At 37.8% G+C, this 27,079-nt stretch overlaps 1 protein-coding gene and 1 long non-coding RNA gene across 8 annotated transcripts in view; one reads left to right on the forward strand and one right to left on the reverse strand.

The window, feature by feature from the left end:
- Positions 1 to 1,301: 1,301 nt before the first annotated feature.
- Positions 1,302 to 12,443, reverse strand: LOC308185255. The gene is made up of 2 exons (XR_013943221.1): positions 2,943 to 12,443; positions 1,302 to 2,244 (listed from the first exon to the last, which is right to left on the reverse strand). It is a non-coding gene; the product is annotated as an uncharacterized lncRNA (long non-coding RNA).
- SREK1 (splicing regulatory glutamic acid and lysine rich protein 1) overlaps positions 2,662 to 27,079 on the forward strand; it is a 38,395-nt gene continuing 13,977 nt past the window's right edge. The window contains exons 1-9 of one of the 7 annotated variants that reach the window (XM_080573120.1): positions 2,975 to 3,028; positions 12,450 to 12,477; positions 12,555 to 12,583; positions 19,774 to 19,897; positions 20,187 to 20,302; positions 23,100 to 23,264; positions 24,376 to 24,554; positions 25,163 to 25,293; positions 26,769 to 26,883. In XM_080573120.1, the coding sequence (XP_080429246.1) occupies positions 20,240 to 20,302; positions 23,100 to 23,264; positions 24,376 to 24,554; positions 25,163 to 25,293; positions 26,769 to 26,883 (653 nt within the window). In that variant the 5' untranslated portion in view covers positions 2,975 to 3,028; positions 12,450 to 12,477; positions 12,555 to 12,583; positions 19,774 to 19,897; positions 20,187 to 20,239. Of the gene's footprint in view, positions 3,029 to 12,449; positions 12,584 to 13,056; positions 19,898 to 20,186; positions 20,303 to 23,099; positions 23,265 to 24,375; positions 24,555 to 25,162; positions 25,294 to 26,768; positions 26,884 to 27,079 lie in introns of those variants that run through there. The other 6 variants (XM_080573118.1, XM_080573117.1, XM_080573115.1 and 3 more) reach the window with 6 other exon arrangements.

The raw sequence follows: 27,079 nt of genomic DNA on the forward strand, positions 1-27,079 counted from the left end.
GAAATGGTTAGTACACCACTTGAACACACACAAATCTAGGGGCTCGGATGGGATACACCCATGGGTACTGAAGGAGCTGGCAGAAGTGCTCATCGAGACACTTTCCGCAATTTACCAGCAGCCCTGGCTAACTGGGGAGGTCCCAGTTGACCGGAGGTTAGCAAATGTGATGCCCATCTACAGGAAGGAGGATCCAGGGAATGACAGGCCTGTCAGCCTGACCTTGGTGCCAGGGAAGGTCATGGAGCAGATCCTCTCGAGTGCCATCACGCAGCAGGTACAGGACAACCAAGTCATCAGACCCAGTCAGCGCAGGTTTATGGAAGTCAGGTCCTGCTTGACTGACCTGATCTCCTTCTGTGAGAAGGTAATCCACTTAGTGGATGAGGGAAATGCTGTGGGCGTTGTTTGCTTTATGAAATCATTTGATTCTGTTTCCCACAGCCATCTCCTGCAGAAACTGGCTGCCCATAGGCTGGACAGACATGCTGTTTGCTGGGTAAAACTGGCTGGCTGGACAGGCCCAAAGGGTCGCTGTGAATGGAGTTAAATCCAGCTGGTGGACAGTCACAGGTGACATTCACCTGGGCTCAGTTTTCGGGCCGGTCCTTAACATTTTTATCAATGATCTTGATGAGGGGGATCGAGTGCACCCCCAGTAAGTTTGCACATGACACCAAGTCGGGCAGAGTGTTGATCTGCCTGAGGAAGGCCCTGCAGGGGGACCAGGATAGGCTAGGGGGTGCATCCAGTTGCACAGCATTCAACAATTAAACACCAGGTGCTACACTTGGGGCATAACGACCCCATTCAGCAGTATAGGTTTGGGGAAGATGGTTTAGTGGTGGACTTGGTAGCATTAGGTGATGGTTGGACTAGATGAACTTAAGGGTCTTTTTCTACCTCAATGGTTCTAACCTGTCTTTATCACAACCCACAAATTCTCACTTTTGTCTGACTTTCTTCCCCATCCCACTGGGGGAGGAATAAGCAAGCACCTGTGTGGTGACTACCTGCCTACCAGGGTTAAACCTCAACAAATTGACCATCTGCGGATTACATACATACCTGGGAGAAGAAAACAAAACAAAACTCATTCCTAGGCCTCATTCCAGTCAGTAACATGAAATGTTTGTACACTGATTCTCCTTCTGCATTTCTATCTATGTTATTTAACTTCTTTACACTATAGCTTTGTTTTTTATTAACAGGAGAGAGTGACTAGTACATATTTTTAAGCTTTGAAAAGTTTGGCTAAAACAGACTCATTGTTTGCTTCTGGCATTTTGATGGCAGCCTGCGTGAACCAAGGTTGCTGGCTGTTTTTTTCTTGCTATTCTTCTGAAATCTAATTATTATTTTTCATCTTTTTTCAAGCTAAGTTTGTCTTGTGGTAGGGACTGACAAACACCAAATGTAAATAGTATTTTGCTTCGGTTCTGTTTTTTTTTTTTTTTTTGGGGGGGGGGGGGACCTAGAACAGTAGATCGGAATTTCGTATTTATTGTTAAAGGATTTACCTGAGGGAAGATGTCCCAGTCAGTTCTGATGTTACAGAATTCTTCTCTCAGTGAGTTCTAGAGTTTGTTTTTCTTGTACCTTCCACCGAGACATGCAGGACAAAGGCATGAATGTTCAGAGCTGTAATAGTTTCCACATGTCTGCTCACCAACTGAATGGTTATTGGTCACAACACAGGAAAATTTTATGTAAGATTTCTACAGATAAAATAATCCTAAGAGACCTAAAACATAACAAAGGACCTTGAATTCTCCAGCTGAACTCCTCTAAGCTATAAGAATGCCTGAAAATAAGGATTTAAGAAGAATCTTGTTATTTTAGAACCAGGACTCCACTCAGAAAAAGCACATGACTGCGGTGAGTATTATTTTCAACTAAATGCTACCTGAAACACATACATTTTTAAGGAATTCCAAGCAATTGTCCAAGACTTACTTTATTTAAAATTCTGTAACATATCCTTCCTAGAGTACTGGTTTACCTTCAGTAGAATTATACAAGTAAATACATGAAGCACTACCCAGACTTACAGACGCGGAGATTCCTGCTGACCTACATGCTCACGGAAGTATCACAAATCTGCAGTCTTTTTTTTCGGCAGAGATGGCTTCCAGAGTGCTTCAGTCCTTTCTCGGTTTAGGTTTGGGGTACGGAAGGCCCAAGAGGTTAGAACATCCACGTTTGAAGCCTTAGCTTTGTAGCGCCAAGACACGCAATTATCACCTAGGAAAGACTGCAGTTAGATCCTAAAATACTGAGCAATCAGACCCACGTTCTCCAGGCAATTTAACGTTTAAAGGGAACTTAAAGCCTAATTCTAGGCAAAATCAACGTCTTTGGGACCGATTCCCGGTCGAGTTAAAACAAAAACGTTAACAACCGATTCCTTCACAGCCCTTCCTGCCCAAAGGCAGCGAGGCCACGCGTTTTCACGGGTATATATGTTCCCCAGGGTAATTAACCCGTCTCTCCCTGAAAAGCCTCGGTAGCAGCCGACCTCTCGGCCACCGGCAGCGCACTTCGCCGGGAATTACTTTCCATTTTCCCCTCATTTTCTATCCCCGCCCCCCGCGGGACCCGCCGGGGCGGCGCTCCCGTTATCGCCTAACGACCGCCCCCGCCGCTAACGGCCGGCCCCAGCAGCCATTGCCAGGGGCTCCCGGCGGCGGCGGAGGCACCGCCTCCAGGGAGCAGTCGAGTCGGGGAGCTAGAGCGTCCGCATCGCCGGGACGCTCCGCCCGCCCGGCGCCGCGCGCTGCTCTCTGCGTTGGGCAGGCCCGCCCCCGGCTCCGGCGTGTGGCGGTGCGGCGCGGTGCGGTGCGGCGCGGCGCGGTGCGGGCTGCGCCATGATGAACAGCGGCGGCATCGGGGTGCCGCTCGGCTTCCCCCTGGGCCCCACGTCCGTCATCCAGGTCACCAACCTCTCCTCGGCGGTAACCAGCGAGCAGATGCGGACGCTCTTCGGCTTCCTGGGAGATATCGAGGAGCTGCGCCTCTACCCCCCGGAGTAAGCGGCGGCGGCGGGGACCCGGGGGAGTTGGGGTGTGTGTGTGTGGGGGGGGGAGGCCCCCCGCGCCATCTTGAGTGCGGGCACCGGAGAGTGCCGCAGCGGGCGCGGGGTCACGTGGTGCCGGCCCTTTGTACAGCGGCGGAGGCTAGCTTCGCCCGCACTTAAGATGGCGGCCCCGAGCCCTCGGCGGGGCAGCGGCGGCGCTTCGTGGCCTCTCCTCGCCAGCCCCGCGCCTCAGGGGCCGGGGGTAGCCTGTCCCGGGTGCCCGCCTCACGCCTCCCGTTGTTGAAAATCCCCTCCTCTGCCCGCCTCGCGAGTCCCGGCTGGCGGGGCCGGCGCCTTGTTGTCTGAACGTGAGGCGGCGGGGCTGCTCGGAGAGGGGCGGCAGCTGCCTTGTTCTCCGGAGGCTCTCCGCAGGGCGCCCGCGGCGGGTAAAAGTTAGCAGCGGGCACGAAACCTGCCCCCAAATCGCGGCTGCCGTCGTTCGGCAGCTGCGTGCGATGGATCTAGGTACTATTTTGCTGACCCCAGTGTTTCACCCAAGCAGATCGCGGCCAGCAGAGCAGGGGAGGAAAAACAATAATCCTACTAATACATCTAATAATTTTTATAAACACGTCTGTGATACCAGTGTGTGAATGACAGACGTGCCCTTTTGAACAATATATTCTTTCTTTTCCCCTTACAAAAGTAAAATAGGGGTAGCAGAAAGGGGGGGGGGGGGTCATTTCGCATCCAGATATTTTGATCTTTATAATAATAAGAGGTTCAGAGAGATAAAAGGTCTTCTAAAACTTAATAGCAAAAACAGTTGGTGTTTGTCCACTTTTATCTTTTACTAGATACTTGCCTAGGTTTGAAAGAGGACCATTCAGAGAAATTAAATATGACTTAACATTTATATAGAATTTATGTAATCATTCCTGCAAAGATGAGCTTTAAACAATTCTAAACACTCTTTAGTAGGTTTCTGGTGATTTTCATAGAGCTTCTAGGTTACTTTGGACTGTTCCTACGGATGCTTCTTAATACACTTTTCTCTTGACTAAATGTATTTTTTGTTATAGCTGTTGCTTTTATTTTTTTACCACCAATATAGTAAATTTTAAGGCAAATAAATATTTTCTTGGTTTTTGCAATTAATCTTTGTGTCTTTGTATATAATGTTGCTCATGCATATATATATACACATATATATATGTACGTATATATATGCATATACACATATATACATACGTGTATATATATACGCATGAGCAACATTTTATATATATGGGTACATATATATGTGAAAAAAAACCATATATATACACGTGAAATACTAAAAAACAATACTGTAGTAGGTTTTGACTTGGAAATGTCAGGGTTACAATGCTTTAAACACCAGTTCTAAATAATTCTGTTTTCCCAAGATAGGTTACAGAATTGTGATTAGTTATTTTAATGTTGATCTTATTTACAATTTTTAAGCATAACTTTTAGAAATATGCATTTCCTTGTCAAATACTCCAGAACATTTGATCTGACTTTAATATCACAATGCTAGAAAACAATTAAGGGTTTCTGTTTCTTCATGTGAAACAGAAAAGATGTGCTGCTTATTGACTATCTAAAAATATCTTTTAATAATATTAGGATAAATTCAGAAGACTGTGTTTCATTGTCAAATTTATGGAAAGCAAAGGATTCCCAAGCAAAAACATGCCATAATTTTAGCAAACTGTAGAAATGTTTTGTTTTGCTACTGCTTTTTCCTTGAAGGCCTGGATTTTTAAAAATCAATTCTTTCTATTCGTTAAGGGAGGTTTGCCTTTTACATTATAGTTGACATCGGACAAAAATTCATGCCATACCCAGCATAACTTTAAAACATTTCTGTAAGAAACCCAAACTTTCAGTGTATTTTGGAGCATGAGTTTTGTGACCTTCATGAAACAGTGGGAAGCTAACTTTTCAGTCAGGTTTTCGTCTGAAAAATGTGATTTAGTAAGTTGAATTTAGTGAGCTACAGGACTTATGGATATTGGCTACTCAATGACAAATATTAATATGCAATTTTTGATTTATTTTACAGTGAGGAGTAAAAGTACAGAGGCATGGAAGCTTTCAGTAATTCCAGAATATTTAGGTTATGTAAATAGTATAAATAGAGACTAAACAGTAGTAAAAGCTTTGATTATAAATAGTTAAGCAAAAGCTCTCACTGAGATTGGGACTTCATTTACCAGCCCTTGTACGGAAACAGGTAGTTATAAAACAGTTCTTGTTTAAAGATAATAATATATGATGTGATAGTAAAAGAGTAATATCCTTTTTTATAGACAAAGCAGCAGTGAAAGAAAATTACATATTGCGTTGCATAGAACTGTAACCTGTTTTTTTTTCTAATTCTGTATTGCAGATACTCAGTGTACATACAAAACATTTTTTTCTCGTCTATCGAGCATGAGTTTGCAGAACAGAGATGAACATTTCTCTTCATACAGAACATTTCTGTATCCATCACAGAATGGTTTGGGTTGGAAGATCACCCTGTTCCAAGCCCCTGCCATGGGCAGGGACACCTCCCACCAGACCAGGTTGCCCAAAGCCCCATCCAGCCTGGCCTTGAGCACCTCCAGGGATGGGGCACCCACAGCTTCTCTGGGCAGCCTGTGCCAGTGCCTCACTACCCTCTGGGTGAAGAATTTCTTCCCTATATCTGATCTAACTCTCCCCCCTTGTAGTTTAAAGCCATTCCCCCTTGCCCTATCACTGTACTCCGTAACCAAGAGTCCCTCCCTAGCTTTCCTGTAGGCCCCTTTAGGTACTGGAAGGCTGCTGTAAGGTCTTCCCAGAGCCTTCTCTTCCCCAGGCTGAACAACCCCAACTCCCCCAGCCTGTCTTCACAGGAGAATTGCTCTAGTCCTCTGGTCATTCTTGTGGCCCTCCTCTGGACCCACTACAACAGCTCCATGTCCTTCTTGTGCTGGAGGCCCCAGAGCTGAACGCAGCACTCCAGGTAGTGTCTCACAAGAGCAGAGCAGAGGGGCAGAACCACCTCCCTCACCCTGCTGGCCATGCTGCTTTTGATGTAGCCCAGCACATGGCTGCCTTTCTGGGCTGCAAGCACACATTGTTGGCTCATGGTGAGCTCTCAAATTCTCAGGTCCTTCTCCTCAGTACTGTTCTCAATCCATTCTCTACCCAGCTTGTATTGATGCTTGGGATTGCCCCGATCCAGGTGCAGGGCCTTGCACTTGGCCCTGTTGAACCCCATGAGGTTCACACAGGCCCACCTCTCAGGCCTGCCCAGGTCCCTCTGGATGGCATCCCGTCTCTCCAGCGTGTCGACCACACCACATCTTGGTGTCATCTGCAAACTTGCCAAGGGTGCACTCGATCCCACTGTCCGTTTCACCCACAAAAATGTTAAACAGCGCCCATCCCAATACTGACCCTTGAGGAACACCAGTTGTCACTGATCTCAACCTGGACATTGAGTCATTGACTGCAGCTCTTTCAGTGCCACCATCCACCTTCAGGTTCCCTAGAAGATCTTGAACCATCTCCTGTTTAAGAAAAAAAAAAGACATTTGAGTTAAGAGATTCACTGTAATTTTTTAAATCCCATCGCCTTTGCTGGGTGTGTTTATTTATAATGGATATGAACTGCATATGATTGTAACAGTTAAGAGAATATAAAAGGGAATGTATTTGTCATATATGTGCCATACACATGCACGCACTTCATAAAGCGTATATACTCCCTTTTTTCTAATCACGTATTATGGTCTTTCTGAGTTAAAATATAAGTCATTCTTCACCTCTTTGATGTCAGTCATGTTTGTCAGCTTTCTATTTTTCCCTTAATCTGCTGAAATCTGAAACAAAAAATCTGATTGTATAAAATATTCACATTTTTCATTAAGAAAGCTGCTTTTTATAACAAAAATATAGTAGTTTCATTCTGTTACTTGTATATTAATTTGATCAAGGGCATGTAGCATATTGGAGCATGGCTCTTGACAATTATTTTTTTTAAATATTTTCCCCTTCTTTGAAGTTGCAGCATTACATGTTAATTTTGACTTTTTTTTTTTTTTCCCTAATCCTCTGATATTTTGCTGTCAGAGTAATTCAAGAAGTGTGTAGAAGTGGTGAATTTGACTAGGTGATCACTTGTACTCTACAGGAAATTCCTTATATAGCCCTGTTCCACTGTAATTCACTGCGCACCACCCTACTGCTGAGTTGAACGAAAAAGAGGGTACATAACTTAGTAGGGAGCAAGGATAGTATATCTGGTACCTATACATTTTCCATTTCAATGACTGTAGAGCAAAGGATAAGGCTATGCTATGTTTTTTTGACCTCTTATTATTAGAAGTATTCTATTCCTTTTTACTATTTTTCTACATTTCTCCTGTCACTTACAATTAGCGTCCCTTGCTTTTCTAGGGTGCAACAGAGAATTTCTTTAAGAAACTGAAAGGAAGGCTCCAGTGCTGAATACAATCATTTACCGATTACATTAAATAGCATCTTAGTGTTAGAGTAATTGATTTAAAGTTCTTGTAACCATACAGATAGTGGAGGGGAAGAGGGAGAAACCACCTTGCTTTTTTAAAGCATTGAATAAAATTGAAGTTCTTCAAGATTACGCTTTAGTATTTGCAGTGAGCTTCCTGATACTAGTGACTTTTCCCAGTCAGTATCTTAAGACTGTTTTTTAAAATAATGGGTTCTGTTTGGGTCTGTTATTTTGTATCCCAAAAGAGGACTTTCCCTAGGATTGTAGAGTTGAATCATGCTACGCTGTTTTGTACTTTGTCACTTCGTGTTTCATTTTCATTGATAAAAGCCCTTCAGTTCTCCAGTCACTGCTGATCAGACAGCCCTTTAAGAAGGAAGGGTTTCATATCTGTCATGTATCTGAAAGGCCGGTACTCAGTGGGGAAGTTTCTATCCTGTATTTCAGAGGATTTCACGTTTTATTCAGGTAGCAGTAGATGCTACTTGATTATTACTCTTATTTTCCGAAGAGGCATATGTGAACTATGAGTAGTCTACCTTCGCATTCGGTGTTGAGGGCACTTGAGACTCTTGGCACTGAACAAGGTGTTTCCATATGGTCATCACCCTAATTTTAGCTACTGGTCAATGAAGCTTCCTTGGCACTAAAAGCATTTTTTTTTTTTTAATTTTTATTTTACTGAAAAGCTATTAACATGAGTCATCTTTCGGTGGGTTGTTACTGGTAGTCCTCGTTTGTGTTTACCTATTTTCTTACAAGTAACTTTCAAATTTTACATGATTATAGAACTGCATGCTGTTCTGGTCTCTGGAAGGCTTTCCACTGAAACTTCAGTCTTAAAAAAATGGTGGATCTTGAATAGCATCAGTAAACAAATATAAGCCACACGGAAGTGGGAAAAGATGTATTTTTTTACCCACTTATTTCACTCTTCATTTGTTTTTTTGATTATCAGATCTTAGAGAGACTAGCAGAGTTTATCTGTCTGCTGTACTCGTTTAATGTTCTTAGTCACTGGTGCCAAGAAACGTTGACTTAATGAGATTTTTAACAATTTCCTTGTAAGACTTGTCTCTTAAGGACTGATGCTGGTAGATTTCAGTGCCTAAAACCCCCTTTTATTCCACTTCATTCCCAAGCCTTTTGGTAATCTCTTTGTCCCTCCCCTTTCTCATAAACAAAGCTATAGCCTTGAGAAGAAGGAAATTCAGAGACCCTTTGAGATTTTTCTTTTTAACCAGCTTTTTATAAAAAAATGCACGGAAGTGAAAGTAAGGGATGATTATAAAATCCTTTCTGGAAACACACTTTCTTTTTTTTTTCTTTTTAATCTACTGGTATGGATACTATTTTCTCTTCTGCTTGTATCTTGAGGAAAATAGGATGGGTGAATTGCAGGTTACTGATTTTTACCAAATGAGATCTGGGTTTCTTCCTGAATCTAAAGACTTCTTATTGTAAAGAAAAATTGCAGTGCATTTGAAAGTGGTGTGGAAAATCAGACGGTGAAGAAGACTGAAAGGAAGGAAAATGGTATGATGACAGCCCGTGTAAGAGAATTAGTTCATGTAGTAAGAGTTGTTGGTTACTACTTCAGGGCCTCTGTGGGTTTGCCACCTCTGTGTAGAAGGAGAGTGTCTTCAGTAGAAGTGCTCCGTCAGCTTTGGTGGTACTTTGTCACAGAATTCTGAGGAGAAGCTACTGAGGTTTTGAATTATGTGTGCATGGTCCTGATTTGGCTACAGATCTGAATTCCTATGTTGAGAATGGAGAACTGCTATCATTGTTTTGCACATCAATTTACCGTTTGCAAAACTTGCGGTACTTATTGAGTTTCCTCAAGTGGGAATACACAGAGGCCGTGGAGGACATAGGAGGGAGGCATCCTGCAAGTGCGTGTGTGTGAAAAGTCCCTGAGAAACCACACTTGTGTTAAGCGATGCCAGTGTTCAAATATACAGGGGAGTGAGAGCGAACGCTCTGTTCACTGCTTTGTAGAGTACTGCCTGAAATTTTTGTCTGTTTGCTGCACGGTGGTGGTTTTTGTTGTTGTAGTGTGTTTTTTAAACATCCTAAAGTTATTTATGTTTAAATCTACAAAATGTGCTGTTCAGTGAAGTATTAATTTGGTATCTTTCTTTTGGCTGTTTAAATAGACTTCATTGAGAGCAGGAAGTGTGGCTTATCTTTCATAGCTCTAAACAAGACAGAGTTTCAGTTTGCAGTACAGGTACAGTTGAAATCTGATGCTATTTTTGCAGGGTATGACAGGTTTTTTTTTTTTTTTTTGCCTTGGCTATTTACTCTAGTATACAGACTGCTCCTACAGTTTAGGATTGTATTTCAACGTCCTAGGAGATCAGTTATGTCTGAGGTTCTTAGTTCCAGTCATGCTTTTATGTTACACTCATCACCCAGTTGAAGTCTGTTTCAGAAGCCTTCAAAATTCCATTTGTAGTGCTAAGCCTGCAAATGTGGCTGTAAGATGATTTTCAAGCAGTTAAGTATTGAAAGTCTTTATTGATTAACAATTGGATTTTTGCAGACTGAATTGTTTGAGAGCAGGAAGACGCAACTGTCTGCATGAGGCATTGGAAGCCCTGCTATAACGCTGCTTGCTTCTGGGTGACCTGGAGTGTCTCTTTCTTAGACTTCACTGTGTCCTGCAGTGACTGCAGCGTAGATAAGACCTTTGAGATGAAGCATGCAGAGCCTTATTTGAATATGATCTGTGCACAATTACTCCAGAACATCTTATTTCAATAGATTATTTATTTATGTTATTTTCTCCTCCACCGCCACCACCTTGAGAAAATCTGGAACCTTAGATAGATGTTCTGCAGCCTTTTATTTGATTCTTTCTTTTTACGGTAGTTTTCTGAAAGGGTCAGTTATATATAATGGTTTTGTTTGCTTGTTAATCTATTGGGAAATTGATGTTCCTGTCTCACTAGAAAGGAAAATTAAGTGGCAGAAATGTTCAAATGTCATTCAGATCTATATTTCATTTTTGAGTTTTCTTGCGTTTTCATAACAATTGTCCTATATATAGTAACCCTAAATGTAAGGTGTAGGACTTGCTTTTTACATCATTGCTTTGTGAGGCTGTAAAGAATACTATGACTCTGCCTGAGTTCTGCCTCCAAAAATATTGGCAGAACAAAAGGAATTAAAACAGAATAAGACCCTTCCCAGCTCTGTTCTTAAGAAGTCTACTGAGGAGGTTTAGGAGGTCCACTTCTCATTCAGTCACTGTAAAATTAAAAACTTAGAGAATTTTAGGTCTCCATTGTTTCTCAGGACATAGATGCTGCGTTGATATGTTTTGTGCAGAGGTGGTCTCCTTACAAGAGAATTTTTCCTTAACCCTCAGAAAAGAGTTTATACCAAGACTTCATTTTAGAGTCTTTTTTAAGCAGTATTCTGATGTTAATATTTTAACATAATTCCAAATACCTTTTGAGACTGAAATCCAGAAAATACAGGGGAAAAATATTATAAAAATTACAATTTACTTAGCTGGCTCTGTAGACATTTAAGTTTTTAAGGATTATGTACAGGGGCTGGAGTTGTCTTGTTCACAGAATTACATTCTTCAGTTAGCAATGATATTAAAAACAAAAAAAAAGGAGGCAAAAGCCAAGAGATGTTAGAAGTTTTGAACAGTCTGGACCACAGAATCTTCACTGGAGACGTTAGCCATTTGGGCTGTAACAGTAGCATGTGTATTAAATAAATAAATAAACCAAGCCAACCAACAAACAAACAAAACCAACCCCACCCCCAAAGAAAACCCTAAAGCCACACAGAAAAGATCACACCCCTCACCCAAGAAAAACACACAAAAAAACAAACTACAGCAAACATCTTCACAGTGAGCAATGTCTACCTGAGAAAGTCAAAGCTCCCTGACGGCTCTGATGTTGGAAAACGTTCTGAACCAAGACCTTACAGGTGGTTCAGAGGTCTTCCTATAATTTTATTTCCTTCCTAAATACAAAAACTTAAAACTGTGAAAACATTGGCCACCACAGACAAAATGAATGGGGTAAAGAAATGTAGTCATCTTGCAGTGTTTTTCTCAATTGTAAAATCTTGACTTCCATACATGTTTTATGTCTCTCCCACTACCTTAAAATACGTTTTGAAAAACAAATGTTTTTGGTTTTGCTTATGATTAAAATCCTTACATATGGTGCTTTCTGACATGTCTGTCCGTATACTGTTTAATGGATAAACACATTACCCAACATGTGTATTTGTACTTTTCTTATTCTGACTTAATGCAGTGAGTGAATTCCTCCTACCTCCTCTAGTATTATCCTGTTCTATATTATGCCAGACTAAGGTGAGGGATAAAAACGATTTTTGTTACATTAGTGAACCCAGACCAAACATTTGAAAGAATGCCCAAGATTTTTTTAATATTAAGAATTAACAAAATTTCCTCAGTGAAGATAGAAGAAGGTTTATCAGTTATTATGGGCTAATATTTGAAGGACACATTGAAAAATGAGTGGACTTACTTATTGGATTTCCTAAAAAGGACTATACAGAGGAAGAAAAAAGATTTATTGTAAATTATTTACTAGGTGAATGTAGTTTGATTTGTGGTAGTTACCATAGCGAAGTTGTCCTGGTTTCAGAACATTGTATAGCAAGATTTGTAAAGAAAATAAGACTTGTAGATTTGGGGTTTTAGCTTTTGTAAGTTTTCATTAAAAAGGAGGAGGTGATATGCTTTTTTTAGTGACATAGGACAGAAATTAATAAATTTCTATAGTTTTGTCTTTTGGGTAACTTTTCCAGGAAGTCTATTTTTTTAATTAAGAAATAATGGTTAAAAATGCATGCATACCTTTATTCAGTATAACTGATTGTTTTTTCCTTTTTATCTTGCAGCAACGCACCTCTTGCTTTTTCCTCCAAAGTATGTTATATTAAGTTTCGTGAAGCATCGAGTGTTGGTGTGGCCCAGCATCTAACTAACACGGTTTTTATTGACAGAGCTTTGATAGTTGTGCCCTGTGCAGAAGGTTGGTATTCTAAATGTTTTTCTGTAATGTTGGTCTTTGTCCTGTCTGCTAATTGTTTTAAGCTTTTCATGTAAGGAGGTGGTGCTCTATTGTTATTTTATTTTATTGCTTTTTGGGAAAAAAAAAAAAGACTTGAAACAACATTGAGAATAGAATTAAGGAACATAGCTATAGAGATTTAATTTAAATTCATCATTAGAAAAAATAATTTGATTTAAATTAGGCTAATTCAGTTTTCCATTGTTAGATATTTTTTGGGGGAAAATAAGGTAAATTTTTCTCCTTCAGTATGATCTTTGTCTTTGCAAGCTTATACCTACACAAAGCTCTCACTGAAGTCAATGGAGCACTGAAAATATTAGGTAATTGCCTTGCACAGTTAACAGTGCAGTTTGGATCTTAATGTGTGACTTCTCTTGGGGGGGGGGGGGGGGGGGAGGAGGGATTGTTTTTTTTCTTTTGATGATGCTCATTACTTCTGTTTTTTTTTTTTGTACTGAGTCTCCATTTGTCTTGTCAACATGCAATGTATGCATTTAGCCATTGTAGATTTATCTAATTTAAAATATTTTGTATGTATGGTGATAACTACTATTTGAATATAAAGTATAAATAGTTTACCTCCTTATGCAATAACAAGATTTCAGTTTTCCCTTCTTACTGTTGAACGTATTATTTCGTTTGCATTAAAAATGCTTTCTTACATACTGGTACTCCTTTTTGATGTTAGATATCTCTTGAAAAATGCAATTAACTGCACAGAATGCTTCCAGAGTAAAGTGTTTTTATAACTGTTAGTAAAGAAAAGATGTTTCTTTTAAGTAGCTCTTAGTAAAGATGTTTCTTTGAAGTAGCTCTGAGCCCGTAATTTACAGATGTGTTGAATACAAGGGAATTCTTACTTCTAATATTCCAAATCTGAATACAGTTTTATGAAACATGGCCCTATTGTTGCTGAATTGTGCATAGGCAGATAACGGGATTTAGGCAGAGCCCCATTGACTTCACTGGGATCATTGTGGAATTGAGCACCTGCCCATTTGAATCTGGAGTTTTTGCCTCCCTGGAGTGGAAACATTCCAGCTGGTGGACTGAAGCTAACTTCACTTTGAGCATGGTAGCTGTTTTGCCATGAAAAACAGTGTATTGAATGGTGGAACCATATGCTGCAGCAAGTCCAGAAACACCTGCTGCTAATGTGACTTACTGCAAGAGTCAGGTTTTGGTTAAAAAATGCTGCTGACTTCCTGGAGTTTGTTAACAATGATCCCAGGGTACCATTTTTTTGGCTTGCTTGCCATATTGTAATCTGGATAGTATGAGATTAGTACTGTTGTAATAATGGTCTGGGATATTCTAGCAAACTCTGGCAAGTCTCCAAAATTTCATGGACTCTAAAAGTACTTTAACTGAAGGTTATATTGACCTACAATATACTGCCTGTTTCATAGCCTTGTTATATTTTTGTCTTTGTGAAGCCTAGATTTTTAGTAACTCTTACAACAAAAGAGCTTTTTTTGATTTATTCTTTGAACTTATTCGTAAACCATGAAGAGGATATTGCTGTATCAACTTGAAGGTCTGGGTAGGCAAAATATATCCGATGAGAGCCCGGACAACTGAAAAGTTGTCCCTAAATAATTGACTATAAATTATTCAGGATCTTAGTTTTATGTTTCATCCAAACGACCTTAACACTGGTTCAGTACTGCCAGAGAGGGAAGATTGCTGCCTAATGAATGAACAACACTTCCTGGTGTTTTTCTTGTGATGAGATCACTGCCTGACGTGGTATGGCAACAGGCAGGTAAAGCTACATTTTCCTGTGTCTCTTTGACGGTAGACAGTGAGTGGAAGGAGAATAAAATCGAAGTTCTAAGAAACCTTGTCCCCACCCCATTTGCAGATGACTTATTAGACATTTCTAAGAAAATGCATTACAGATAAATTGTCACTGTTCTAAGTCATTCTGAATCCCCCAGTTTCATGCATAATTAGCTGAACAAGTGATTGGGTTGTGAGGACATTTTTTTTTTCTTAATGTCAGAATACTGTTTCTGTGTAATTTTCTAACAGAATCACACGTTTTAGTTTGTAAAGATGTGAATTCATATAAGTTTAACTTCCTAAGGAGTATATTGTGTGGAATAAGCATGGCTTTGGAGATCACAGTACAACATTTTGAATCACCTATGTATCATATAATGCATTGTTAATGGAGTCAGTTGAGTGTATCACAAGCTTTAAAAGTAGCAATGGCTATACTTTACTGGAAGATTAAATTATATTGGTGGCCAGTGGTGCCAGTAATGAAATGTTTCATGCGTCGAATTGAACATAGAGGAGAGGTAAAAAACTTTGAAAACTTGGTTTTAAAAACCACAATAAAATCTGAAATTTAGAGTGCATTTAAACAGTGGTAAATCAAGGAAATATGAGGTGGGGATCACTATGCAATGAAAACAATGTTAATTTTGTGTCATTTAATAAACAATTTAACAGAAAATGTAATTGTAAATGAAGTAATATTATCAAGCTGTTAAAATGTGATTTTCTTTTGTGTGTATGGGTAGGTTTTTCTTTAAATGTTATGCTTTGAGAACACAAAGGTTGAAAGATAACAAAGATGCCACCCTAATCATTCTAAATTTTATGTCCACATTATCTGGTAGATGGATTTTGACTATTAATTTGGTTTTGTATGTTTTCTCTGTGTGATATTTGTGCATTATTAGATGACTAGACTGGCCAAGGCAGACCTGTTACACTTGCCTGAGTTAGGCATTGTTTGCCATGCCACTAAACCTGCCGTCAAGTGAAACCTTCATGGGGGAAATGAGATCGAAGTCTGGCCTGCTGAAGATGGACGCCCTGTCTCTGTTTTTATTTTATTTTGCTTTCTTTCCTTTGTTTTTTTTTTCTTTATTTTTTTTTTTAATTTATTTTTATTTTATTTTGTCCCTTTTTGTTTTGTTTTGTTAAATCTCTTTCCCTTGTACTTGTGAACTGGTACTTCAGTTCTGTAAAAATGGTGTTTTGTAAAGGGTTCGCAGTGCTTCATTTTGAAGTTGACCTGAAGCTGCTTATGAATGGTGGATGGTATACACAGAGTATGATTAACTTATTTTTATGCTGTGAGTCATGGATAAATTTGGTTTTGAATACATGTAAGCATCTAAATTCAACAGATGAGCATATTGTGTCAGAAGGCTGGAATAGTGAAAAATAGTTTTAAGATACGTTCTTTCATATGTTATACGTTACGAGTTCACCTTGGAAAAGGACACTTAAAACTCTTACTTTCTGGAGACATTAACTTTGCAAAATACAGTCATGATCTTTCTCTGCTATTTGCCCCACTTCTCAGCAGAGTAGTTTTTATTTTAGGTTGCATGGTCTGTTTAAAAGAAGGCTTTCTATTTATGTCTAATATAAAGAGTTTAAAATATAATTATTTCTGAAATTGCAATTTCATGGATAGTGAATGTCATGAAATACTTGTTTCTGATGAAATCTTGCTCCAGTGAGGTCAGTGGCAGTAAAATTTCATCCTTTTGTTTTTACAATTTTTAGAAAGACTGTATACCACTCATAAGTACAAACGCAGCCCGAGGTTTAGATTGGAATGTGTTATATGAGGCACATTGTCTTTTAACATTGTTATTTGTGTGAAGATTGAATCAGTTCTGTATGCGTGTGTGTGTGTATGTATGTGTATGTGTTGCACTTTTACATGCTCCAGTGGTGGTTATGTGAAGAAGTTTAAAAAAAAAAAAAGTCATCTTAGTTATCTCAAGCCCTGGTAGTTGATGCTGGAGTGACTGAGAAGGTTATCTTTAGATATGTTCTTTCTTGTGGAATGGAACCTCTACAGCAGAAATGGTGGGCCAGGTGGTATGTTTCATCCTCAGGCATTTCTCTTCCCAGCTAAGTGCATTGAGATCAGTTGGTTTCAGTTTGGTAATGCACTAGGCTGTGAGCTGCAGCTGGGAAGAGCTTTGCCTCATACTCTTTGTTTCATTTATTTTGAAACCTCGGCAGTTGAGGTTGTTGCCATTAGTTCTAATCTGTTTAATCACTGCTGTTAAATCCAATAACAATCATGAATTGGATCACACAGAAATTATTTTATTTCAAAGTGTGCGTTTGCCACTGACTTAAAATAGCAGGAAAATAACAATACCTCTAATTATGTTTAAAGCAGATATGAAAATATTTTAAAACAAACTCACTTATTGCTGAAGCAGTTTTGAGGGGAGGATTAAACGTGTAGTTTAAGTATGAAAAACAGGAAGTTAATTTGTTCTGAGCATTTGGAAGGAGATAATACTGTGATTACTACCTGCTTAATACAAATATTTTTGTTCATCATTTAGCAAAGTGGATTCTGGTACGGACTCAGTTGGCTAGGACTCTTAAGCACTTCGATGATACAAAAAAAAAACAGTTATATATATTTAGGACAACAGTACATCTTCTAAGGAGCATAAGGTATTTTTAGTCAGTGCAGAACTAATCTACATGTGCTTCCAAATTCCATCACAAAGCAAAGAGTAATTAAGTAAATGATCGTAGAATCTGTGATTTGCTAAACAATCAAAAGCTTCTAAGAAATATTACTAATATGAGGTATATATGACATTTATTCTGTTTCCCTTATTAGAAAATCAGTATCTTTACCTCATTTCCATTAAGCCCAAGTTTAAAAAACAAATCTGTTATTCTTAAATAATTCTTAAAGTATCCTAACTTACTGTATCATAACCAACATGTTTTGTTGTATATCTGTGTGGGCTTATATTCTTTTATAAACTTAGGGAGATAAAGCTCTAAAAACTTAGTCTGTTTTTAATTCGTGAGGTTAGTTGGTCTCTCATACTCATTTGTTCAGTAAACTAGATGTGCAAAGTTTTCTTCCCCTGTCCCAGTTTATTTTCTATGGAATTATTTAAAAATTTGACCTGATCTTAAAAACTGGAGGGTGAACCTGTGAAAATACAGTGTCTCTGAAAATACAGGCAAATTTTCAGGGTTCTGTTTGTAGAGTTAGACCCTTCTACAATAAAATGAACCAGCAGATCTTTGTTTGTGGCGTGGAACTGACCGAATGGATTTTCTATTAAAACGAAACGTTACACTATTTAGAACCCTAAGTATTCTGGACATAATGCTGCTAATTTGTAATTAATATATGCATACTCTGCATTCTTTTAACTGCTATAATAGTTGACTTAACTGAAAAGTGCTCAGCTGGTTCCTTAAGCAACATTTGAGCAAATGAATAATTCCTATTATTTCAGTAAGGTGTCCCATACGCTTAAAGTTTAGGCTTGAATATAAGTAACTTTCTGAACTTAACTCGCTGTATGTTTAATTGTGTGCCTAACTCGGTTCCTGTTTATATTGAATTGGCTGTATGTAAGTGCATATTTAAATTAGGCATATGCTTATGTACATTACAGACCAAGGATCAAAAGTAGCACGCAGACACACAATTTTCGGAGCCCTTTCTGTTACTGAATTTACTTGAGCCATGTGTGTTGATCATGTGGAATCCTGCTTAAGTATCCTGTTAATTGCAAGAAGCTCTCTGCTCAGGATTAGGTCTGATAGTTAGTGGTCTGGTTCATTAGTTATCTGAAAACACTTAAGTATTTTGATCTTTCAGAAGAACTAGTATGTAATTGTATGCCTAATTTGCATGCACAGTTACTGGAACTGTATATTGGAAAGACTGTTTAGTTAGCTACCTCGTAGGCAGGATATGCACCAAAGTACATGATTCTTGTGAGCAGTCAGGCAGATCAGGTACAGCAGGTCAGGTACACCTCTCCTTGCATGCCTGACTTCAAAATGAGTGCTGAACATTGTGGTGATTACTCAGATTCATGCATGTTTTCTAAAAAGCCCTGGAAGACATGACTGCAGAGTTAATTCTTGAGTGCTAATAATTTTCCTATTTTTTTCCTATAGATAGCAAAATCAAGTGGTTTGTTACATGTTAAAGAGCAAGGTGCCTCAAAACTTAAAATAAATGTAAATAGGAGGCATGAGAAAAAGATGGGTACTGTTACTTTATCTTTTCTATTCCACACATGCTGCATATAAATTAATTTTCATTTAGATTTGTTTTGTCCTTTGGTCACATCCAGTTGTAACCCAGTCCATGCTGCAGATCTGTATTACTGTTTTGCAGTACCTTTTTCATCTTTTTTTTTTTTTTTAATAGTATAATTCTTGCAGGGTATATTGGAACTCGTGTAGCTAAAACTACACAGTGTTTTAAAACTTATCTAATATTCTTCTTTTTGATAAGAATATTAATATTTTCATTTTCAAATCTTGTAGTTAGGGGTTTATAGCTAAGAAATACAGTTTCAATCAGTACAGTTTTCGTAGACATCTTGGCTATTAAAAAAAGTTTAAATAAAAACATTTGGTTTATTAAAGTGCATGTGGTAGTACCAAAAGGCTCAGTGGCTTAGCATATATACAGTTATGCCAGCAATTTTGAATAAATCTTAGATGTGTAGTATAATTAGAACTGCGTTCTGTAGTTTTTCTTTTGATTGTTTAGTGTTTGTATCAGTTAAAATCCCTTTGCATTTCAAACTTAATAGGCACGTTTAATTGTTCAGCTATTGCATCTTTTAATTTTTGAAGATTTTTGGGGTTAATTTAGCAGTCTAATTGTATCTAACTTTTTAATGAAACCTATGTTTAGTATCTAAATTATGATTACATATATTTAAACGGTTATAATGACAGGGAGAAGATAATCTGGTTGAAATAGTATAAAATGCATATTTTAGGAACATATGGCTTTCTTAGCTGATTTTTTATGATTTTCTTCAATCTCAGTAAATTTACAGCTAATCTATCAAAGTTTCAGATAAACTGAGATGACCTAGAATATAAGACAGTACAAATCTAAATTTTTCTGCGCTCCCCTTTCCTTCCCCCAGCTTTACTTGTAGTGTGTATTGTGTGGAGTCACAGTAGTTTTTATTTTATTTATTTTTACATCAGGAGTAGGTAGCTTCAGAGAGAAAAAAGCACAAATTTCAGTTAGCACATACATGTTTTTTCTTTTTTTTTTTCTTTTACTGATTTGGTTATTTGCCATTTCTGGGGATTAAACTTTAAAAAATGTTCTTCTTTTCTGTATCTGATGTTCTGTGTGCTATTAGTGATGCAGCCAACACGAACGGTTGTCATGTGTAAAACAACTTTCGATCACCGCGAAAACACCGCCCTGGGAAAGCGTCCATGCTTGATATCGTTTGGTTCATGAACATTAAGTTTCCAGTACAGGTGACCCATAGCTCAAAGTGTTAAATAATTGTGTACATATTCAGTTTTTAAAATAATAATCCATTAATGAGATTGCTAGTCTTTGAAGTTTTTCTCACTTTTGTTTTTCCTAGTAGGGCAGGGTAAAAGGAAAAACTTAAGTTCTTATTTGTTTCTTTGTAAGGATCTGGTAGATAGATTCATTCTTATTTATTACCTTTTTAAATGCAAGGGTAATTGTAAAATCATAGAAAGAATAACATCTGTGTAGTGTGCAAACTCTGTATAATGCTTTCATTTGCTTCTTCAGGTAAAATCCCAGATGAAGCCAAAGCCCTTTCTTTATTGGCACCTGCTCCTACTATGACAAGCCTGATGCCTGGTGCAGGGTTGCTTCCTATACCTACACCAACACCTTTGACTACAGTAAGTAAAATTCAGTTGCTGTTTGATTCCTGGCTTCATCTATATCTAATAGCCTTTTCTGCATTCAGAGACCAAGAATGATCTGATCCATGGATGTTGTCCTCTTCTGTGTCAAATCAGTGAGAATCTAGTTGTGATTCCTTGTTTGAGGGTGGATCATGAGATACATGTGCACTACCTTTCCTGGTTTTTTTTTTTTTTTTTGGATTTTTAATTTTCAAACTAGTGGGTAAATACTGGTTTTGGTTGTGTCCATGTTAATTGTCCCTTTCTAGACCCATTAATTTGATCCAGTGGCAATGCTATCCATCTCCTAAAAATCATTTAAAACATAATGTTTAAATTGGCACAGACCTTTATAATGTTGAAATGTTGCATTAGGATGCTTCTATTTAATATCTCAGTGGTAGGACTTTTGACTGTTTGCCTAGCAATGTTTTCACTGGAAATAGCACAAGAGCTAGCTGCTGCTACTTCTGTACTGTTCCCATCTACCCCTGTAAGCTTTTCTTGAAATCAGCAGGCAACTGTGCCCTGTTCAGACACAATTCTGGAAATAGCAAAACCTACTTCAGAAAAAATTGGACTTAGTGTCACCGCCCCTATGTTATTTGAAGATGAAAGTCCTCAGTCTTCCAAATGTGTTGCAGCTGTGTGTTTACTGATGCTCCTGATACCATCCTGGATTTTTTGTTTTTGTGTTAAGGGTGTCCTGCAGACTCTGACTTACCTGTTTTTATAATGATTCCTCATTTGTCTCGATTACCAGAAGCATTATTCCCACTTTTATATACTTAGCTGATAATTACAAGCATCCTAAAAGAAATGAGTATCAATTAATTCCTTTCTTTCATCCCTTCCATAAAAACCTTGCTTGAAAATGCAACATTGTTTTCTGCTGCAGTATTTCACAAATCTGCACAAAAGTTTCCATCCTTTTCAAAGCTTCTACTCCAGCAGCTGTTTTAGAGTGCACAACTTCTATACAGAAACAGTGGGACCAAGGTCACCAGTTATAACTGTCATTGCATAAGAGGCAATGTTTGGCTTTGAAAATCATTTTTATTTCACAAGAATGTTGGCTTTTTTTTCTATTAAGATCGGTGATATTATGCTCACTGATATATGAAGTAATAGTTTAGGCATTTCATAAATCAAAAGTGTGCTTACTCATGGTTCAACTGCTTAATTGCTGCTAATTAAGCATAATTAATAGCAGGATTTAGAGACATTTGTTTCTAAAATAACTTTCTTAAGTGACTTTGTTTTCATACCCATCTTTTAATAACATAATTTATTATAAAGTTCTGCCAGTCTGTTCAGATGTTAGGATGACAGCAAATAGTAAATGCCCCCCTTATTCTCCAGGAGTTAATTTAATGCACATGTTCAGTATCATATGAATAATTTATCTTGTTCTGTGAATGAAAGTTTTCAAAACAAAACCTCAGTATTTTATTCCATCAATCCAGAATTCATTGTTAGTTACAAAGTGGCATTTTTGGGGCTTGTTCTACTGCTGCATCAATGGTTGCTAACTGTTGGTTTCTTGGACCGATGGGCTCCACTGGGTAAATGTAGACAACACAAGGAGATGGAATGCAGAGGTACTATCCGTGGAATTTCCCTTTTTCTCACGTACAGTATTAATTAGTCATGTCATCTTGCCAATATTCTCTTTTCCTTAGATTTTAGCAGAAGCAGTAAATTTGCTATGCTTGTGAATGCAGAAAGTTGTTCTTTGGTGAACAGGTTATGCCTGTTACATAGCTTAAAAACTCTTTTTTTACTTTCTGTATTTGTCAATAGTGATGACCAATGGCTTTTCTTTAGATGTTGGAATTATAAGTAACCAAGCAGAACCCACAAGATGAACTAGAAAATAGTCAAGCATGATATGCTCTTGTACATGCATAATAGCATTGTGTATACAGATATGATTTCTCACACATTCTGTTAGTGAGGTAGGACTTAAAAATTAAAAGTTTTATTTCATACTTCATCAGATGAGCGTACTTAATAACAAAATCACACTTCCTGAATGCTCTGTAGTCCTGATTGTCTCTTCCTTGGTCTTAAGTACTTGAAGAATGAAAATGTGCAGGAAATTACACCACCGAATAATTTCTTTTGACGTCCGGATATTAACTACAGGGCTTTTTTGGTGCAGCAGTACTTGCAAAATATTGTAATATATTTTCTTCATAAGTCAGAAGAAGATTAAGATTTTGTTGATTTCTGCAAGGCAAAGATGTTTGTGTGGTGTTAGATTGATTAACTTTGTGCATGTTTGATGGTCCATTTCCAGTGGTCATGGCATTCTGAATGCATGTTTTGTCTTGATGCTTCTTCTTTCTTGGTTCTTAGCAGTTGCAAGGTGAAATTCTTTATAACCAAACTTAGATCAGTCCTTAGCGATTCCTCATCTTTAATACTTGCTGTGGCAAAAAAAAAATAACAGTAATAGCAATGCTTGAAGACATCCTAATCAATTTGATTGACTACTAGCATTAGAAATTCACGCCTCCATGTTTTCTGATTGATACACTGCATCTCTGGTCAGATGCCTTTAATAAGATGGTAACTAGTAGCCCACAGAAAATCTTAACTGTACCAGGTCATTTGTGGGTAGATTTTTATTCTTTAAAAAAAAAAAAAAAAGTAGGGATCTTGAAGTTTAAAATACTGCCACTGTTCTTAGATTGATTTTCAGGGAAATGCACAACACAGAGGAACACTAGCAAGTATTTCCCACCAATGCTAGATCAAAAGCATATGTTGTTTTTGTGTTTTTCAGCTTGGTGTTTCACTTGGCACTTTGGGAGCAATACCAGCGGCAGCACTGGACCCTAACATAACAGCACTTGGGGAAATACCACAGCCACCAATAATGGGGAATGTGGACCCATCCAAAATCGATGAAATCAGGAGAACAGTATATGTTGGAAACTTAAATTCCCAGGTAACTTCTTCTTTTTTTTCTTTTTTTTTTTTTTTTGGTATGAGAAACTCTAGTGGAAGATATAAAGTTGTAATTTATGGATTGTAGTCTTAAGAGCTTTTTGTAGCTGATGACAATAGGAATTTAAGAAAAACAAACAAAAAAAACCTCACTCTTTTTGGTTACTAGTATTATTTTAAATTTTGAATGCTCTTGCACTAATCAGATCAGATCCTGCACCAGACTGTGTAATTCAGATTAGCAGGACACCAGAGGAATAACAGTGTGACTGAATTCAAGCAACAGAAATAAGATTGTATGTTTTGATCCAACTGGGCTGTATTAATTGAGTGATTCCTTAGAAGCCAGTAGATCATGATAGCTGTCCCTCTCTAATACTGTGCAGCTGCTTAAGTACAGCAAGAAGGAATTCACCTTCTGAATCACAATAAATTAACTATAGCAGAAGGTTAATGATTTGTCCTAGTAAAAGTTGCAAAATTAGCCTGAGCATTTCTGAGTTTCAATGACAGAAAAGCTAGGTCTGTCAGAAATCTGTTTTTTCAGCAGTTACTGATTTATTTGTTTGAAAAATGATTTGTTTTTGACTGATGGCAATATGAGTATTTGTTTTGGGGGGTTATTTGATTGCCAAAGTAGCTACAAGAGTATAAAAGTGCCGTTGATTGCAAGAAAATAAAACAAGCTGGAAGCTAGTAGAAAAAATAAAACCAAAGTCTTGTAATGTTGTTCTGGTTTTTGTTGTTGCTGTTTTTAACTGATCAAAAATCATAATAGCAGAAATAGCTTTGACATAGGTGTATAAGGAAATTCCTCATCAGTTACTTCAAATGGGTTGCCTGAAATGTGCAAAATCCTGTGCAAGTTTATAACTTAAATGTAGGACTTCAGGACTTGTGGTTGCACTATTTTAAACTGTAATTTATTCTTTAGATTAGTGGAAGAAAAAATAATGCCTGTCTTTCCTATAGTGTAACTTACCAAACCTATGTCACCTGTGTAGTAATGGTGAAATTTCTTAGCAAAATCTATAGTTTTTATGTTACCTGATATGTTGGATAATTTTTTCATTATATATTTTACTTCAGCCAAGCTCTTTGACTCTTTCTAGACTACCACAGCGGATCAGCTGCTTGAGTTCTTTAAGCAAGTTGGAGAAGTCAAATTTGTGCGAATGGCGGGTGATGAGACTCAACCAACACGGTTTGCTTTTGTGGAATTTGCAGACCAAAATTCTGTACCTCGAGCTCTTGCCTTTAATGGAGTTATGTTTGGAGACAGGCCACTGAAGTAAGAAATGAATTATCCATATGAATATTGAATGAGAGATTTCATAGCATCCTCATACATTCATGACTCTGATCTGTAGGAATATACTGTGATGAATATTTTTTCGATATAATGATCTGTTGTTAGTTAACTGGAACAGTCTTGTAAACTCCAGTTTCAAGATTGGGTATAACTTCGTCTAAGATGAATGTGAATGGCATAGAGTAAAGTACATTTACATTTAATATTGAGGCAATGGAAGCCATAAAAGGGAGAGAATCCGCAAAGTCCTTCGTCCAAAGTTTTATATATGAAGTATGTGTAAAATAGGGCTTAACTTTGAGATTTGATCTAAACCAGAGGAACAGATTTCTAGACTTAAACCTCCATTTGTTTAGAGTAAAACAGAAACATTGTGCCTCACTTATTTAAAAGTGGTAACATTAGAAAGGAATAAAAGATACATTTCAGATATTTAGGCAACAGATAAATGCTGTGAAAAATCTGCAGTTTTACTGAACTTTGAAAATTTTAATCGTATGTTGAAGTTAAAGTATTTTCCTTTCTTATGTTTCATTTTCTGTTTTCAACTGTTTGTGTGTTAAAGGTTTTATTTTTCCTTAATTTAGAATAAATCACTCCAATAATGCAATAGTGAAGCCTCCTGAAATGACACCACAAGCTGCTGCCAAGGAACTGGAAGAAGTGATGAAGAGAGTAAGGGAGGCCCAGTCTTTTATATCTGCTGCTATTGAGCCAGGTAGGTATATTATATTCACTGTGTAACAGACATGTTCTGTGTGCACCTGGTACATGATTTTAAGAGCATTTTGAGACACAGGAAAAAGTTACTCAGAGCTGTACAATATCTGTGGAAGAACATTAAAATAATCAAAATTGTCTTCATGCAACAGAGCAGTTGACTGTTTATTTCCATCATTTTTTTTTTTTTTATCTTTGCATACATGTTCACTGAATGTTTTCAAAAATAGGAAAACAGTGCTAAACTGAATAGTATTAATTGTTGGTGCTTTTAAAATTCAAAGTACTTACAAACGTTTACATGAAGTTACTATATGTTTTGTTTTGTTCTTCTAGCACACATTAGTGTTGTAGTTTCCTGATTGGAGGAGCTAGCATTCTGGTGAAAGCATCAATATTATGCTTTATTTACTGTTAGCAGATTAATTTTGTCCCTGTGCTCTTTTTCATGCTGGCTGAAGATTGTACATATTCAAACCAAATGGGATCAGAGAATGAATCTGGGGTGAAACTTAACATATTGTAATGGACTTTTTTCATCCAAATCATTTTACTGATCCCTGTTAACAATGAAATGTCAGGTCAAGGAGGAAGATGTTAATGGGTTGAGAGGTTAGATGCACATTTCCGTGCTGATGATTTAAAGCACAGCATAAAAAAATCTCACTTTGTTCAACTACTGAGTAAGTTCCTCCTTTTCCTTTTTATTTGTGAGATTTAGACATTTTATTAACAATCTCAGATTTTGGCTTATGTAGGTTAGATAGCTGGTAGTATTGAGATTTTGGGGAGAGATGAGGGGTTTTTTTCTGTTTTTCTTTCGGGTTGGAATTAAAACAGCTGTAATATTTCCTTTATGTAAAGTGGTCTCTTATAGAGGCTGAACCAAAGTTTGCTGAGATTGCTGATAGGCTTAACCACTGACTTCGTGGCTTTTGGATCAAACTTCTCAGCCCCTTTTCTCCATCCCTTCCTCCCCAAAATAATGCATGAGGAATAAAAGCTCAACGTTTGTACAGTTGTTCAAATGTCTAAAAGTATTGAAAGTATTAACTGCTTTATTATTTATTTTTTTACCATTTTATGCTTGTTTTCAAATTTTGCCCTCTATTCTAATTTACTCTATTCTTCTCAGGTTATTAAAAACAAAAAGAAATAGTAGTTACATTAATAATATACCAACAGGAGAACATGTTGTAATCTTGTGCATTGTGGCAGCAACATAAATCCCTTTCCTAATAGAGCTAGCTGTTTATAATTATCTGGTTTATGTGTACTGCTGCAGGATGGCTGCACTCAACGAGTATATGCAATGACTTTCTTGGATGTTTCTGAAGGATATTTGCAAAGAAGGAAGATGTGCAAAGAGTAGGCCCCTTGCACTATATGTGGTACATTCCACTTGTGCCAGATTGTTAACTGGGATCTTTAAATGTTCTGAGCTTACACTGCAAAGTGGTTTTTTCCTCTCAGAGTCTGGAAAGAGCAGTGAAAGAAAAGGCGGTCGATCTCGTTCCCATTCTCGTTCAGAATCCAGGTCTAGCTCAAAATCCCGATCTAGAAGGAAAAGATCACATTCAAAACACAGGTAGGTATGTTTTTGTTTTGGACTAAGGTGATACTGTTTTTCTTGAATGATGGTGGTTACTTAGATTTCTTAATTATGAGACAAGTGTCAGTGTAGAGATTAGTAGTTTATACTAACCAGATCAGGGTAACTGGGATCTTTATCTGATCAGATACTCTTTCCCTTTAAATGCTAATGTTTTCAAGATTACTTTCAA

The sequence above is a fragment of the Anser brachyrhynchus genome (assembly GCF_964034855.1).
Source record: "Anser brachyrhynchus genome assembly, chromosome: Z".
Classification (NCBI taxonomy): Eukaryota; Metazoa; Chordata; class Aves; order Anseriformes; family Anatidae; genus Anser; species Anser brachyrhynchus.